This window comes from Rhinopithecus bieti, unplaced genomic scaffold (genome assembly GCF_001698545.2).
Source record: "Rhinopithecus bieti isolate Rb0 unplaced genomic scaffold, ASM169854v2 scaffold_7438, whole genome shotgun sequence".
Lineage (NCBI taxonomy): Eukaryota > Metazoa > Chordata > Mammalia > Primates > Cercopithecidae > Rhinopithecus > Rhinopithecus bieti.
Genome location: NW_016805589.1, coordinates 2,563,870 through 2,581,745, shown reverse-complemented (window position 1 = coordinate 2,581,745; position 17,876 = coordinate 2,563,870). Strand labels below are relative to the sequence as shown.

The 17,876-nt window shown below is 42.2% G+C and overlaps 1 protein-coding gene across 1 annotated transcript in view; it reads right to left on the bottom strand.

Moving 5' to 3' along the window:
- ARHGAP26 (Rho GTPase activating protein 26) overlaps positions 1-17,876 on the bottom strand; it is a 461,308-nt gene that overhangs the window by 64,003 nt on the left and 379,429 nt on the right. Inside the window, 1 exon segment of the mRNA XM_017872973.1 lies at positions 14,337-14,487. Within this exon segment, the coding sequence (XP_017728462.1) occupies positions 14,337-14,487 (151 nt within the window).

Here is a 17,876-nt window from a genome sequence, read left to right as displayed (position 1 = left end):
GATTATAAAATTACTAAAATGTCCCCATTTTCATTAGCACAAAGCCGGTGATCTTATTGTCCTGCAGGCAGGGGATGGTGAAAAATACAGGTGATTTAAGCAGTAAGTCTAAGGTTACCAGGGCAACTGCTAATTATTATTGAGTAACTCTAGTATATCTCCATAAAGGTCAGGAGTTAAGGTTTTTCCATTATATATTCTGCTTTAAAATGGAGCTTTCAAAGGAAATTGGGTAGATAGCAGATGGAGAATGACAGATGAAGATCAGGTGAAAGAACTATATATAGCTCAACATAATTGAACTACTTACATTTCACAATGTTGGTTGGGGGTTGGAGGAGGAGTTCATTAGTAGCTGCTCAATGTTAAATTGACTTTCTGGATTCTTAAGTTAGGGCTCCCTAATTTTAATAAGAAATCTGAGGCCAGGTGCAGTGGCTCGTGCCTGTAATCCTTGCACTTTGGGAGGCCAAGATGGGTGGATCACCTGAGGTCAGGAGTTTGATACTAGCCTGGCCAACATGGTAAAACCCCGTCTCTGCTAAAAATGCAAAAATTAGCCGGGTGTGGTGCCGCACACCTGTAATTCCAGCTACTCATGAGGCTGAGGCATGAGAATCGCTTGAAACTAAGAGGTGGAGGTTGCAGTGAGTTGAGATTGCACCACTGCACTCCAGCATGAGCAACAGGGTGAGAGACTCCATCTCAGAAAACAAAAAGAAATCTGAAATAGCCCAGAGGCAGGGGTCTAACTGGTTCTACTCAGCTCCCTGAGTGACAGCTCAATTAACTCCATATATGATTTCCTCTGCTGTGCCAAGAGTTACCACTTACTAAACTGACATGGAGCCCTGGGCGAGGCCAGCCTGGACAGAGGGAGCCATTTGGCTATTGATGGAATGATTCAATGACCAACGACCAATGGCCTTAATTTCATTTTCACTTAAAACATACCAGCCCAGGCATGATTACTCACACCTGTAATGCCAGCACTTTGGGATGCTGAAGTGGGAGGATCTCTTGCATCCAGGGGACTAGCCTGGACAACATAGCAAGACCCCAACTCTACAAAAAATAAAAAATTAGCTGGGTATGGTGGCACATGCCTGGGACTATCCAGCTACTCAGGAGCTGAGGTGGGAGGATCGCTTGAGCCTAGGAGGTTGAGGCTGCAGTGAGCTGTGATTGCACAACTGCACTGAGCCTGGGAAACAGAGTGAGACCCTGTCTAAAAAGAGAAAAAAAAGAAAGAAAAAAAAAACACACCCAAAGCAACAACTTCTCAGTAAAGACCTCACTCTTCTGTCATATAGCATCTCTTTTAGCTTCCTAGCTATTGAGGTAATACAAAATAATTTAAGGTTAAAAAGAAAAATCTTGGCCGGGTGTGGTGGCTCACGCCTGTAATCCCAGCACTTTGGGAGGCTGAGGTGGGTGGATCATGAGGTCAGGAGATCGAGACCATCCTGGCTAACATGGTGAAACCCTGTCTGTACTAAAAATAGAAAAAATTAGCCAGGCATGGTGGTGGGTGCCTATAGTCCCAGCTATTCAGGAGGTTGAGGCAGGAGAATGGCATGAACCCAGGAGACAGAGCTTGCAGTGAGCCAAGATTGCGCCACTGCGCTCCAGCCTGGGCGACAGAGCGAGACTCCGTCTCAAAAAAAAAAAAAAAAAAAAAGAAAATCTTTTCTCACAAAGACATGTTCCAAAGCTTTAAGAGAATGAATGGATGGTCATTTCAAAACTAAGCAAATGTATTTCTGAGTTTTTGAAGCTAAACAGTCAATGCATGCACATGTTTAAAAAAAAAAATCCCACACTACAAGAGGGTAGTGTTAAAATGAAAAGTCAGTGTTCCTTCTGCCACAGATCACCATCCCATCTGCCTCCTTCAGGGAAAACCACACAGATTCATTCCCCCGTATCTTCCCAGAAATATTACAGATATTACACCCACCCATGTGTGTCTATATCCCTGGATTCTTATATAAAATACTATCATATAATGTACACTGATGGTTTTCAACTCTAGCTGCACATCAAAATCACTTGGGAGACTTAAGAAACACACCACAACTTTGACCCTACATCAGATCAATTAACTCTGAGGCTCCAGGGAAGGGGCCTAGGTGTTGGTATTTTTTATTTTAGGCTCCACAGGTGGTGCTAATGTGCCGTCTGGACTGAGAGTCACAGCTGCACACTGTCCTGCACCTCTTTTTCCCCCTTAATGTGCCTTTGAAGGTAGCCCTAGACCAGCACATACAGAACTACCTAATTCCTCTGTTGTACTGGACAGTACTCAACTCTACCATTTATTTAGGCCGTCCTTTATTGATAGCTATTCCTGCTGTTTCCACTCTTTGGACATCATTAATTTGCCTCTCCAGACACAATCTTAACCCTGATCTCTTCTCTGGGATCTAACCAGCACGGATTTCTTCAACAGGGCTTTTGCAATCTCTGGCTTCCTGTTGAGTTCACCAATGGGGAGCTCTTTAGACTAGCAGGGGAAGGAGAGGGCCAAGGCATTTATTCCATTTCTGAAAGGTCTGGCTGTGTCCCTTGACCAAAGGTCACTGCTCCTGTCAAGGCACCAACTCGTCTATCCTTCTGGGATCCTGTACCACTTTCCTCTCATGTCCTCTTAGCTAAGGGTGGTGACTGGGCAGCAGCTGCTAGCCCTGACTTACTGTACTATCTCTTGTGATTCCTCGGCACCAACTCTTTGGTAAATAAACCCTCCTTGAGTTACGTTATTTCAAATGCACCAAAGTTTCTTCTTAGGATCATAATACGTCATCCTTGGATGAACACCTTTGTCTTTATTTGTTTGTGGACAATAACATCTTGGTTTTCTCTGAAGACAAGACTTCTCCTGTATAGGGCAACAAGAGGTAATAGGGTAGTCTGTAATGCAGCTATTTTATCCCTTTTCTGAGTATTTTTGACAACAGCCAGGGAATAGCCCCATCACCAGCTGCCTTCACTTTGTAAAGAATATTAGAAGGAACATTAAAGCAATGTCTTAGAACTCCACTGCTTCCTTGTGAAGGAAGGTGATAGACACTAGAAGAGAATTTGATAGTGCAAATGCAGTGAATGACTAAGATGCTACATTTCCAGATAATTTTTTTTTCAGAAGTTCTTTTCCTTTTTGCCATAATGACAGTCAAATCAACACACAGTCCTAGGCTGGAGAGGAATTCCTGAGGCTAAATTCTTCCCCAGTGGAGAGTTGAGATTGCCATTGGTTTCTAGTCTAATTAGTGTAGTTTCCAGTTGACTCCACCCAACGGAGGAACAATAGGGTAGGGGGCTTTGACCAAACGCTCTTTGATGCCTGTCTTGGAAGAGGAGCACTTCTATTGATTTCAGTGTATTTTATTATTTATAGTTAATTTAATTTGGGGTATTTTAATTCATTTTTAAAATTATATCAATGCTTTATGTTACATCAGGATCAAACAAATAAACAAAAATAAATATTGAGTGTCCATCTGCTGCCACCATGGGAAGAAATCAATACTAGGGGTTTGTTCATTGGTAGTGGGGGCAGTCTCAGAGCAAATAATAAGAAGGAATAAAAATAATAGTAGAAACCAATTTTTATTGATTGGTTTTATTGACTGATACTCTGAACGAGGCCATTTACTAAGTATTAGGAAGGCATTATCTTATAACCTTAAAAGTAGGTATTATTATTATTATTACTATTACCATTTCACGGAAGAGGTTTAGCTCAGAGATAGCAAATAACTTTCCTAAGTTTACACAGTTAGGAAATGGCAGAGCTGAGGCTTGACCCTGGTAGATCCACAATCAGGCCACACAGGCGTTGCTCTGCCCCAGATTCTCAAGCTTACCGATGCTTTTCACATGATATAAACCTATAACCCATTTCAGTCTTCAGAAAGTTATTTGTGGTCATACACTTACCTATAAACAAAATCTCTGTTCTCTGGAAGGATCTTTACCATAATAATGCCATCCATTATGAGAAATACATTTCCCCCCTCAAAAGTAGAGTGTTGATTTAGAATAGCATTTTCTAAACCATGGAATGCCATTTCAAGAGGCTTAAGAGAAGTGCTGCAGAAATAATGTACTATGGTCAACGTATTTAGGAAAGGTACCATAACAGATGCCCTTTCATGATGGACATATTAAAGGCTCAGAAGTTCTCTAGTCAATAATTTGTTGAACTGGCCAGGCATGGTGGCTCATGCCTATAGTCCCAGCACTTTGGGAGGCTGAGGCAGGCAGATTACTTGAGGTCAGGAGTTCAAGACCAGCCTGGCCAACATGGTGAAACCCTGTCTCTACCAAAACATACAAAAATTAGCTGGATGTGGTGGTGTGCACCTGTAGTCAAAGCTACTTGGGAGGCTGAGGTGGGAGAACTGCTTGAACCCAGGATGTGGAGGTTGCAGTGGGCTGAGATCACACCACTGACCTCCAGCCTAGATGACAGAGTGAGACTCTGTCTCGAGGAGAAAAAAATAAAAAGAATCTGTTGAACTTAGTCCAATGCAGCTCTTGCCCCCTTCCCTTCCTGTACCAGTTTGCGAAATGCTGATTTAGACATCTGTAATCTGTCCACGTTGATGCTCATCCACCACCTTCAGTATCACATAGCCTGGGAGCTATTTTTCTGTCAATACCAGCATCTTGATCTTTTCATGTTACGCACACCATAGATAAACAATAAAAATATCTACTGGCTTAATTGATGCATCCACCCTGTCTTGATTTGTAACCAACAGGCACGCATTTGCGAAGCAGCTGACTGGGTTTTTTGGGGGAGATTGAAAGTGCAGCACTGGTGAGCTAATAGGTTCCTGTGAAAAGCAAACCCATCCCTCTTCAGCTGTATAAGCTGTGACTGATCCCAAAGGCCACGGGCAGAGCTCAGTTAAGCCCCAGTACTGTCATCACTGCACAGACAATCAGAGGGTGCTGGTGATGACACAGGCTTGGCCCTGAGAGCTTTACACTGAGGTAAGTCCTGATTTTATTCTGGTGGAAGTCCATGAGCTTAACGCACTAGATCACTATGCACTATGACTCTCAGACTTGAGCATGTATCAGAATCATCTGCAGGGTTTGGTAAAACACAGATTACAGGGCCCTCCTTCTAGAATATGCTGATCCTGTAGGTCAGGGGTGGGGCCTGAGATTCTGTAGATCTAACAGGCTCCCAGGTAATGCCAATGATGCTGGTCCCAGGACCATACTCCGAGAACCAGTGCACAGGAACTAAGAGTCTGCCTTGGAAGACCAGTGTAATAGAGACCAAATGAAGCCTACGGTAGATCCTGCATGGCTCTCCAGATCCCTAATGCAGAGAAGGAGTTAAAAACAAGATTCTAAGGCTGTTTCCAACCAGGAATGCTTTCCTAGCTAAGTAAGCATCTGCTTTCCAGATTGACTAAAAAAGGTTTCAAAAGCAGTACTTGAACTCTAATGTACTTTTAATTTACCCAATTTAGAATCTGAATCTATGAATAAGATCCCTCAGATTAAATACACAGAGGTAGAAACAATTCTAATCCTAAATAAGAAAAATAACACTTTAGAGTTCCTTCAAAGTTCCCTTACAGGCATAACAATGCTGAAAAGCCATGCAAAATCTTAAGCATATTTCCTTCCCATATATTCTACCAAAAATTTGAGATTTAAAATGCCTAAACTTACACAAATAAAATACAGTGTCATAAGGCATTTGAGGGCAGCTAAATTCAAAATGAAATTCAGTCATTCATACCTTTAATTAAACCCCAAGACTCTAAGCATGTACTGTACATCAGGGCAATTTTTGGAAACTGTTTTAGGTTATTTAGCAAGATTTATAAGTTTAAAGAAAAAATACAGACCCTTCATATGATTTTAGCTTGTACAGGAGAAAAGAACAGAACAATATGTGTAAAGGAAAACATTTTTCCATTTGTGATTTCCACTCTGCTGGAAAACAGGGATGTGGCCAGGCATTCAGACGGCGCCCTGCCCCTACCTCCTCCCATGCCCCCTCTGCTGACAGGCCGTAGATATCCAAATGTCACCAATGGGTCCCTGGTGCTTGGGAAAGAAATCCTGCTGGGTCATCAAGTGTGAGGGCTGTCTCAAGCAATTTTTATATTTTAAAAAAGAAGAACCACCACTAATAACCAAACCCATTTATCTAACAAAAATTGGATGGAGGCAGGAATCTCCACCCTCAACCAAGGGAAACCCAGCTGGGCTCCTGATTGATGAGTGAGATCTTGCTTAGGGAAAGGGAAAAGCGGACATGAAGCCACTCAGAAAATGGGTCACACCAGTAACAAACTGAAAATGTCAAGGGAACATGGCCTAGTTACGGGGCGGAGCTGTGGCTTCCACAGCCCAGGAGCCTGAGGTGACAGAGGGAGGGTATCTGGCATGTCCAAGAAACAACAATGAACGAGTAAGTAAGCTGGAATCACCAAGGGCACTGTGGGGAGCAAGGAGAGGCAAATAAATCCTCTTGAGAACAATGAGGCGTTCAGGTTATTTCCAAAGGTGAGGAATGTCACCAAGTTTTCAGGCAAACCGGTCTGAAGAGACCTTTTCTGCTTGGAGGTGGGTGAGAAACAGAATCCTCAATCTAAAAGGAAACATCCTTCTCCACAAAAAGCTGATCCAGCCACAGAGGAAAACTTCCTCTTTCAAAGCCCCACATTCCAAAGGATGACAAATAGAGACAATTCTAGTAAAATCATAGCTGCCTGTTTGGGTGTAACCCTTTGGCATAAAATAGCATGGGGATGGTAAAATTGCTTTTTTAAAAAATATGTCATTAATTATCACTTGTCTAATGCATATTATACATTTTGCCATGCATTTGGTCTCAATAAATAACAGCTATGCACACAACTTATCAGGTACCCTGTGGGGTTTAGAGGTTTCCAAATCTTCCAGGAACAGGGCGTGGCGTGTCTACCCTAGCCGGTCTTGCTTTAAGGAGGGCTAACACTTGCCTCTACAGCAGAAGTTCCTTCCTCCTCTTCAATGATAACTTACAGCCTGGTCTGAGTTATATAGCTCCAGTCTCAGACTCAAGGTAGGAGGCTGGTGGGGGAAGGTGAGTGGGACAGCCAGGGACATTTCTCTGCACAGGAAAAATACATACCATGGCTGAGAGACTGGAGAAAATGTAAGGATAGTGTGTGGGGGTAGCCCTCCAAAATAATACTAATAATTGCCATACACAGTACTAAAATATGTAAATAAAAGATGATCTTAATTTTCATGCCACTTTATTTGAGGAGGTTATGATCACACTGTTTTACAGATGAGAAAATTGAGGTACAGAGAGCTGACGTCATTTGCCTCCTTCCCCTCCAAATCCCTATCTCCTTGATTCTCCATTAGCTTTCTCCCTGGGACTTCTCAATATACTGTGTGATATACTGTGTTAAACACTGATTTATCTCCTGTCTCCACTAGAATATAAAATCCATGAAAGCAGAAACTCTTTTTTTTTTTTTTTTTTTTTAATATTTTAAATCACTGTACCTTCAGCACTCAGAACACCACCAGGCCCATGGTAGGAGTTCAATTGATATTTGTGGAATGAAAGCTGACCAGCTAAGCTGAAGATACGTAAAATCTGAGAGATATCTCTGAAGGCAAGTTTTCCCTGAATTTCATCAGAGAGCAGCTGAATCAAACTCAGAAGCCAGCAATGTTTCAGAGAAACAACTCTGTCTGGACACAGGCCTTGTTTATCCTTTGAATTCCAGGGACTGTTCTCTGGCCACTGAGACAGGAGAGGAAGGTTGACTCTGGCAGAATCTGCAGGCGTTTGGCATGCGTGTCTTTTAGGTCACCAGAAATAACTTGGAAATGCATGAGAGTGTGTGTTAAGGGGGAAGGACGAGAAAAAATTAGTTTTATTTATGAGGCTACTGAGCAGTTAGTTATTTTTTAGGGGTGGGGACCACTTAGGCAGAGAGAACTCCAAGGTTGGGTTCCGTCATTGCGGTAATCAACCCAGCCCTCCTAGTTTTCTTTCAATCTTTCAATCTTTGTGGTCTAAAGAAGGCATTCACCTAGTCGTTTCTAATTTGGGGAAATTATTGCAGCATGTTATGTCCCTGGTGGGGCGTCCCCTGACTTCTTTCTCAGCATTTGTTCACTTCCTCCTTTAAAATCACTCTCTCCCAGAAGGGAGTTGGCATGATGCCCCACTGGTCATTGTGGAAGGAGAGAACGATTTGTTTCTGCAGCCCTCGGTAAGCACCCATTGAACGACCCTCACCCTTGGAGATAGATAAGCCCCACTTCCTCCACCAGAGAGAGTGGAAGGTGGTGGTGGTGGGCATGCTCAGGTCCAGGGACTGGTATCATTAGTCAGGCAATGTTGATGCCAGAACTAAAACCTAGGGTTTCCTGCTTTCCATTCCAATGTTTGAGCCACCTTTGTTGTTTGCCTCTGCCATTAGCCATAAATTTTGTTTCTTAAATTTCTTAGAATCTCAGTTACGAGTTTTCTTTCCAAGAAGATTCTGAAAACTGAGAGGCCAGTCTCCATGCTGCACTATGCTACAGTGAGACCCTTCCATACCTTTCTATGCACGCAGACAGCTCAGCCCCATCCCAAGACAGCTGCCCATGACTCCAAGGTCACAAATTCACAGGCCTTGTATCAGTTTACTATCACTGTATACGAAACCACCCTAAACTCACTGAGTTCCCACAACCACAATGTGATATTTATCATGAACCTATAGGTTGTCTGGGAAGCTTTTGGCTGGTCTTGCCTGATTCACCCAGGTGAGCTGCATTCAACTGGTTGGTGGTCCCGATACTGAGCCGGGCTGAGAGAGATAGCTGGGCTTCTCTCTCCCATAATCTGTCATCTTTAAGGAGGCTACAACAGGCTTCTTCACGTGGTGACTGGGTTCCAAGAGGATGAGAGAGAAAGCTGTGAGGCATTGTGGCCTGGGCTCGGGAAGGCACATGATGTCACTTCCTCCACATTCTATTGGCCAAAATAAGTCAAAGGGTAAAGGCCAGCCTAGATTCAAGGGCTCTAGCTCTTAATGGGAGGGATTCCAAAGATTCTGTGGCCATTTTTAATTGACTATGGGCCTACAGGCATTATGTATAAAAGTGAAGCAGGCCAGCTATGAGATAATAGAGACCAGAGAGCATCATCTGCTCCTAAGTTCCACACAGGTTTAGTATAGCCACCTCTTCTGAAATTTCAAAAGAAGCTGGAAATCTGGATTTAAAAAGATATATTAATAGACTCTATTTTTTAGAGCAGTTTTGGGTTTACAGAAAAATTGCATGAAAGTTTTACACATACCCTCTCTATTTCTACATTCTGAGTTTCCTTAATTACTAACATCTTGCATTAACGCAATACACTGGTTACAATGAACCAATATTTATATTGGTTCATTATTATTAACTTAAAGGCCATAGTTTACATTAGCATTCAGTCTTTGCGTTCTGTGGGTTTTGACAAATGCATAATGTCTTGTGTATATCCCATTCGAGCATCACACAGAATAGTCTCACCGTGAAAAAAATGCCCTGTGCTCCAAATATTCATCCCTGTTCCTCTCCCCAGAATCCCTGGCGACCATTGATCTTTTTATTGATTCCATATTTTGCATTTTCCAGAAAGCCATATAGTGGGTATTATATCATACTGTAGTCTTCTCAGATTGATTTCGTTTTTTTGAGATGGAGTCTTGCTCTGTAGCTCAGGCTGGAGTGTGGTGGCGTGATCTCAGCTCACCGCAACCTCTGCCTCCCAGGTTCAACCTATTCTCCTGCCTCAGCCTCCTGAGCCTGGGACTATAGGCCCACATCACCACGCCCAGCTAATTTTTTTTTTTTTTTTTTTTTTTTTTTTTTTTTTTTTTGCATTTTTAGTAGAGATGGGGTTTCACCATGTTGTCCAGGCTGGTCTCAAACTCCTGACTTCAAGTGATCTGCCTGCCTTGGCCTCCCAAAGTGCTGGGATTACAGGTGTGAGCCACTGCGCCCTGCCAGGCTGACTTCTTTTACTTAGCAGTATGCATTAAAAGCTCCCCCATGTCTTTTCATGGCTGGAGAGTTCCTTTTTAAAAATCATTGAATAATATAGCATTGTCTACGTGCACCATAGTTTATTTATCCATTTTCATGTACTGATAGACATCTTGGTTGCTTCCCAAGTTTTGGCAATTATAAATAAAGCTACTAACAAAATCCATGTGCAGGTTTTTGTGTAGACATAAATTTCAACTCATTTGGGTGAATACCAAAGAGCATGATTGCTGGATTGTATGCTTAGAATATGTTTGGTTTCGTGAAAAACCACCAAACTGTCTTCCAAAAATGGCTGTATCACTTTGTATTCCCACCAGCAATGAGTGAGAGTTCCCACTGCTCCACATCCTTGCCAGCATCCGATGCTGTCAGTGTTCTGGAATTTTGGCCATTCTCATAGGTGTGTAGTGGTATCTCACTGTTGTTTTTATTTGTATTTCCCTGAAGACATAAGAAGTGAATCATATTTTTTATGCTTACTTGATACCTGTATGTCCTTTTTGATTAGGTATCTATTCATATTTTTTGCTCATATTTTAATTGGGTTCTTTGTTTACTTATTATTTAATTTTAAAAGTTCTTTGTATATTTTGGATACTGATCCTTTATCAGATATGTGTTTTGCAAATATTTTCTCCTAGTGTGTGGCTTGTCTTTTCATTCTCTTGAGTGTCTTTCACAGAACAGAAGTTTTTAGTTTAAACAAAGTCCAACTTAACAAGCTTTTATCTCACAGATTATACTTTGAATGTCGTATCTAGTAAGTCATAATTATACCCAAGGCCACCGAGGTTTTCTCCTATGTTATCTTCTAGAAGTTTTACAGTTTTGCATTTTACATTTAGACCTATGGTCCATTTGGAAATAATTTCTGTGAAAGGTATGATGTCTGTATCTAGATTCATTTTTGTGCATGTGGATGTCCAATTGTTCCAGCATGAAATCTGAATTTTATGTGAAGTCTCCTGATTTTAAAGGTTCGTTCAAGTCTTTTTTTTGGTAGTAGTGGTACCGGAGGAGTTACAGCTCCCCTCTCCCCTAATATACGTGTCTGCAGAATGCATTTATCCATTCTGGATAATCTCTGCCTCCTTCATCCCTCTTACCTGGAATGCTCTTCATCCATCCACCTAAGTTTTTCCTAATGCCCACCTCACACTCCACCTACCCGACCTTTCCCACTACTTCGACCTGGTGTGTGCACTCAGCAGATACTCAGTTAATAGTGGTTGAAATCTAAACACACTATGACTTTTAAGTCCCTATTAGCACTGCCATATGCCACTGCCTTTCTTCCTTAGCTAGACTGTGAACTCTTGGGGAAGACAGGAACCCTCTTTTTCTGGTTTACCCCAGGTAGCTTGGCATGCACGGGTCTGGGCATAAAATAGGTTCAGCCACAGTTGCTAACAATTTCAGACTAGCTGGACTTTGGTCCTGACTTACCAATTGTCCTTTGTTCTTCAGGAGAGACGGCTACTTCAGGAGTCAAGCTGAGGACCTGCCAAAGATTTAAACCCAGCAGCCTTGCCCTGGCACAGGTAGAATGATGGCATCTCTAATTTTGATGTCTGATTTAGCATTACATTCATGTAAATAAGAGGGCCCTGATATCCTTGGAGAATTAGGGAAGATTAATAATACCGCAAAATGTATCATCAGAGGTACCACTGTATTATGAGTTACAAACATGTTTCTTTGGCTATGATTTCTATCTGGTCATAATGATATCCCAGTCATTACAAAAAATAGTGAAATAAAGGAGTGAAATAAAAAGAACAGATAGCTTCATGGTGGCTGGTTCCGTACCTCATGCCTATTTAATAGTCAAGCTAATGGTAATCCTCCCAGCCCACCTATGTTCCTCATTTTCATCTGCATCATTAAGTGTTCCCACTGGAGGAGCTCTGGACACTTCCAACCGAACAATGATGGCGGGAACAAAAGGGTCCACACCTGGGGCTGAGACCCAAGTGGTCTCGGGTGATTGTTACCATGGCACATCTGTGTGCCGACAGATTTCTCGGAATCAATTTGCTCAGGGAAAGTACTGTGGGTCCATTTGTTAGGACTGCCTAACAGACATGCATGATCCACGCCAGCAAATCCCAGGCAGAAAATATCAGGGAGACAGGAACCCAGGAAAATCACCTCTCTGCCTTGGGTTTGAGAAGTGGCTGTGAGCCTGCCTGCAGAGCTTATGGGGGACTTTGGCATGGCTCTCACTCTGGGCCATGGCAGACGCTGGTATCAGTGCTGTTGCGGGTACTGCTTCTACCTCGGGGAACAACCTTCCCTGACCTCAAGACTCAAAGGTATCAATCAGCGACTCACTCGGCTTGGAAGGACAGTGGTCTTGTTGGAGGCACACCCACACTTCCTTTTCTAATCCTCCTCCAGAGACAAACAAGTAGAACCATTCCTGTTATCACCCTCCCTTCCCCAGGAAAGCCCCCCAGATCTGTACTAGGCAGGGAACAGTCCCTCTGGGTGGTGTGAAGTAGGCAGAGCGATTCCTAGGATGTTATGGAAAAAAAAAATCGTATCTAGACACTTAAAAAATAAAAAATCCCAAGCCTTCTCCTCAGGACCTGTTTAAAAGACACACCCCCCTTTTCCACTTAGCTGCTTAGGCAACCTCTTTGTACACACTGTACTCAGCAGTGACTCAGGGGCTCACAGCTACCAGCCACTGAAAAAAAAAAAAAAAATTATAGACCACTCATTGGTAGTGGCTGGCTAAAATCAGGGGATGTTAAGCAACTTGGGCTAGAAATTTAACCTTGCTCATACACAGCAAGAAATAACTTCAGCAACTGCTAGGTACAGAAAATTAAAACAAATTAGGAAAAAAAAAGTAAAGAAAATAGAATCTCCCTAAAGTCTAAGAAAGCGGGTATAGGAGAGCCTAAGAAGGCCAAACCTCAAGGCAGGGAGGCTCCCTAGGCAAGCCCAGCTATGGAGAACCAGAAGAGACTCACTGCCCATAAGCCGAACAAATTCAATTATTTTGAGGTCCTGAGGCACTGGTCCACTTCTTGGTGAAGGAACATGCGATTTACCACTCAACGGGCAAATAATTAAACTTCCTGAACATCAGTATGATTTAAAGCTGCCAACAACTAAAAAGACCTGATATTCTCAGTTGAAGATTTCATCCTACAGTATAGTAACATTTTTATTATGTACCTCTTACGTCCATTTTGGAGTCATCTCTCCTCCCAAGTATTTAATAGCCCTTAGTGTCTTCTAAGGCATTATCAGACTCATTTTGCAGATTTGTAAATACCTCATAGCAATTGAATGACAGGGTGCTGTCATGAAACTATGGCATGCGGAGGAGCAGGAAAAGGTTACTGACATCCTACCATCTCACCGCCATGCTAGTGTCTCCCCACGTGAAACAACTGCCCTGAAGACAGTCTGTGGCTGAACCTCAATCTATTTTCACTTAGAGAAAGGCAAAATCATCTCTGTTTTTCCTGAGTCTTACATAACTGTAGCCTGAGAGTCCAACTGTTCTGGTCATGGCCTCACATTCTTTCTGCAAAGGCGCTAGTTGACAAGATTTATGGGATGGTCTAAAGAAGCATGTGAAGCAATGTGGGTTGAAACCATGAGGGAGAACTTTCTGATCCTAGCAGAGTAGATCTAGTTTCTGTGGAGGGTTAGACAACCAGCCCCCAAACTAATTGTCCTGACTATGGGTGCTCAATGCCCAAAAATAAAGCAAAAAGGGTTCTTCTCTTTAATAGTATCTGTTAAGAAGTCATAGTCATGCTAAGGTTTGAGGATGTGAAGACACAAAGGGCTCCTGGAGGCTCTTCCTTATGGAAGCAGACACGGAGGTGGCACTGAACATTTCCAACATAGTCAGTGGGGAGGGAAACCGAGACAACACAGATGAGTGAAACAAACTCGGCCACAGAGCTGCTACAGTCCCTGGATGTTTGTAAAACTTACAGAAATTGCTTTTCATGCCCAGCAGCCAGCACAGGCAATAGCTATCACCAAAGCCATCTCAGCAGGACGGTAAATCAAAAATCACCAAGGCTAAGAAGCAGTATGTTAAGAATAACGACTCCCTCTGAGATGATGATGCTTTAAAAACCCACAACAAGCCAGCTGAGCTCCCAGTTTAGGGAGGAGGTTTAAATATTGTTCAGGGGACAATGGTCCGAAGTCAGATGGAGCCAGATAGCAAATTCTAGGTGGAATGGCTGACCAAGGTCCTTGTGGGATAGGCACCTGGACATCATACTTACAGTGAGTTGGGCCGGGTGGGTTTGACTACAGCCAGGTCTGGGTCACTGGAGTTCATGTTGGGCTGTAAGCTGCTGCTGGAATTAAGGATGCTGTTTGGATTTGATGAGACAGATTCCAAACTGGAGTTGATGATGCTGTTCCTTTGTTCCTCTGGGGGGAAAAAGTCACAAGTCCCATATTACTATTATTGCACAGGGACAGTGTATTGCTACAAGCACAAAAATTTATAAAGAATAAGACTGGATTAAGATCTCTGGTCCCAGGGAAGTTTAAGAAACAACATAGAAAAGGTTAAGAATTAAAAGTGGGAAAGGAAGAGTCAAGGGGGAACAGGTGACTCGAAATTTTAAAGCAAACCCCCTTCCTTGTCATAACAGGATATATCTCCCCTTTAATATAAGCCAGGATTTTTTCTAAGAGTGGCCCTACCATGGCACCATAAATTGCATCTTCTTTTGACTGGCAGATTGCCAGACTAGAGAAAAGCCTTCATAGACCCCCTCACATTCACCCAGATCCCCTTGGCTTCTGTGACACTTACCTTTTATTCTAAAACTCCTGTCTCTAGTATTGCTCTAATTCATCAGGCCATGTCCCACCTCCAATTCCACAGAGCCTCACCAGAGAAGATCTACTATTCAGCCACCAATGTCCTTATGACTCCAACAGTCTAAATTCCTGACCCCTTCTCAGACACGTCTTTCGGTGTTGCCTCTAGCTCCATGTACTTGGTGTTTAACTTCAAGTGAATTCTTTGATAAATCATTCTGTACTGGGCTGCAGAACGGTTTGCCTATAAACAACAACAAAATCCCTGAGTCCATAGTCCCAGCAGTCATATTCACGCTTGGAGAATATTGCCAAGCCAAGAGACAGAAAAGCTGAGTTCTCTTCAAGCACTGACTGGCTATGTGACCTCAGGCAATTTCTACTTGATCTTAGATTCCTGGTTAACAATCTATAAAATGGGGAGAACAAGAACTGCCTTTCACAGCTTGTGGAACTGTCATGAGGATCAAGTGGGATCACAGGCAGGAATGTATCTTGTAAACTTCAGAATACCGCTCAAAGAACAGAACTTTATGTTCTTCCCATCTTTAAAAACTCGGAATCATGAATGGAAAACACAATTTTTGGAGATAATTTAGCTAAATGGTACAGGCACCCACCATTGCTGTAGCAAAATATTATAGATGTGGAATGTGATTCTTGTCCCCTATTGATTACAGATATACCATACTAAAATCAACTGATACTTCTGGCAATTAATTCACTTAAACATCATATCTAGGCTAATCCTGGACCTTTTTGCAGTGAGTCAGGGGTATGTTACAATATGTCCCTCACAGGATAGTCTAGAGTCACTGGTATGATAATTTAAAGGCCAACATTTGAACTCAGGTCTCTTTAGGCAATTAAGAGGGTGATGTGTCATAAAAATACTTTTCCTTTTGCACGAGTCATGTCTGTAAAAATAAAGTATGCTTATGAAGTGATTTTAGAGTAAGCCTCACACTAAATACATACACACTCACCCCAATACCCCTGATATCTTAGCAAATCCTTAACGCCCTGGATAAAGCCCCACAGGAGAGGAAAAAACCCTATGAGGCTACCTCCTGACTACTGAACTCAAAGTAGATTTGGAAAAAGTAGATTGAACTGATGTCTGAGATTTAGAACTGTTCATATTTTAAGAGCTTCATTTTTGAACAAAAACGACAACAAAGAGAAACCAAAAGAGTTACACTGAGCCAAGATGTAGGAGGACTAACAGGGCCTGTAAATGGGAACTTCCTACCAGAAAGAAAAACAACACTAAGATTACATAATAAGGGGATCACTGAGAGATTGGATGTGCCATTTATCAGTATGAATCAGTATCAGTAAGATTTTCCTTTTTACAAAACACGCATACAAAGATGCCCGAAAGACCATGAGGAGCTCGAGACTACCATATAAAGAAAGAGAGTGAGGACGGTTCCCTGGGCTTCAACTGGAGACATTTAATGCTTCACAGGACACGACAGAGAAACAGTTTTATTAACTTGATTTTGAGAAGCTTAAAGGGCCAAGTTTGCGTGACATAATTCTCAGAATTCTTAGGAAACAGAAGAGCGTAACTATCGCTCACATTTCTCCTGTGATTATATTTACTTTTCCAGGAGAGGATTATCATTCTACAAACTAAAAACAGTATCTTGCTAAAAGTATATTCGTCTTTCTAAAATGTTAGCAGGAGATTATTTTTCTCCCTTACTATCCATTAGTAAAGGAGGGTATAAAAATGTATCATAAGGCTTCATAGTTTTACAGCCAAGAGGGCCAAATATGCATCCTAAGAGGCCAACTCTTTATTGGTATCCCTTGCTGGGACAAATGACAAGAAAACCCAGAAACCTGGCACTGCCTGACTATAAAACAACTACAATTTTGTAGAAGAAAGGTCTCATCATCTGTAGACAATACATAATGAGACTGAGAACATCTAGGTAGAGGATCTAAGCTGAAAGGCTGACAATCTTTACTGAGGGTGAGCAGGCAGGTGAGGATTATTCCAGGGAAAGGATAAGAATAAGATCAATGGCCAAATGTTTTAGTGGTTACAGCAAACTATACCAAGACAAATTTTAAAGCATTTGGAGTCAATTAGGAAATAAGGAGAAAATAAGCCAAGCATGGCAGTTCATGCCTGCAATCCCATCGCCTTCAGAGGCCAAGGTGGGAGGATCACTTGAGGCCAAGATTTTGAAATCAACCTGGTAAACATAGTGAGACCCCCATCTCTACAAAAAAAAAAAGTTAAAAATTAGCCAGGCCTGGTGGTACACACCTGTGGTCCCACGTACTTGGGAGGCTGAGGCAGGAGAATTGCTTCAGCCTGGGAGTTCAAGGCTATGGTGAGGTATTATGGTAACACAGCACACCAGCCTAGGTGACAGAGCAAGACTCTGCCTCCTTTAAATAATAATAATAATAATATTCAGTAATGTCACTCAAAATAGGAGCGTTTTTCATCAGCTAGGCAAATGAGTACTGCTCCCGACAGAAGCGCACAAGAACAGGCAGTCTAGAAGACACTTTAAAAAATAAAAATAAAAATTAAGCAAATCCTTCAAATAACATAGCTAGACTTCCCTGAGTCACTGATGATTCAATCCAGCTCTGGTATCCTCATAGAAGGTATAAGAAGGACTGATGGCAATTATGTTGCTGAAGGAAAAAAATTATAGGCTAGTGGGCTTCAAAAGAAAAACAGTTATGAGTCAAGTCAACAAGATCATAGAGGACCATGACAAAAAGGAAAGAATGCCCACAACTCAGAAGTATGCCTAAACTGGTTGAAGTCAGTGAGAATGCTTGCCCACCTCAAACATGTTTGTCAACAAGAATCTGTCTTTGTATCAGTCACAGAAAACAAGACCCCAGCAACAAGAAAATGATAAAATAAATCCCCAAATAATGGTAAGCATGCATTGGCAGTGCTTTCACAAACATACGTTCTATAAGGAGTGACAAACTGGATGTGAACTTGGTCC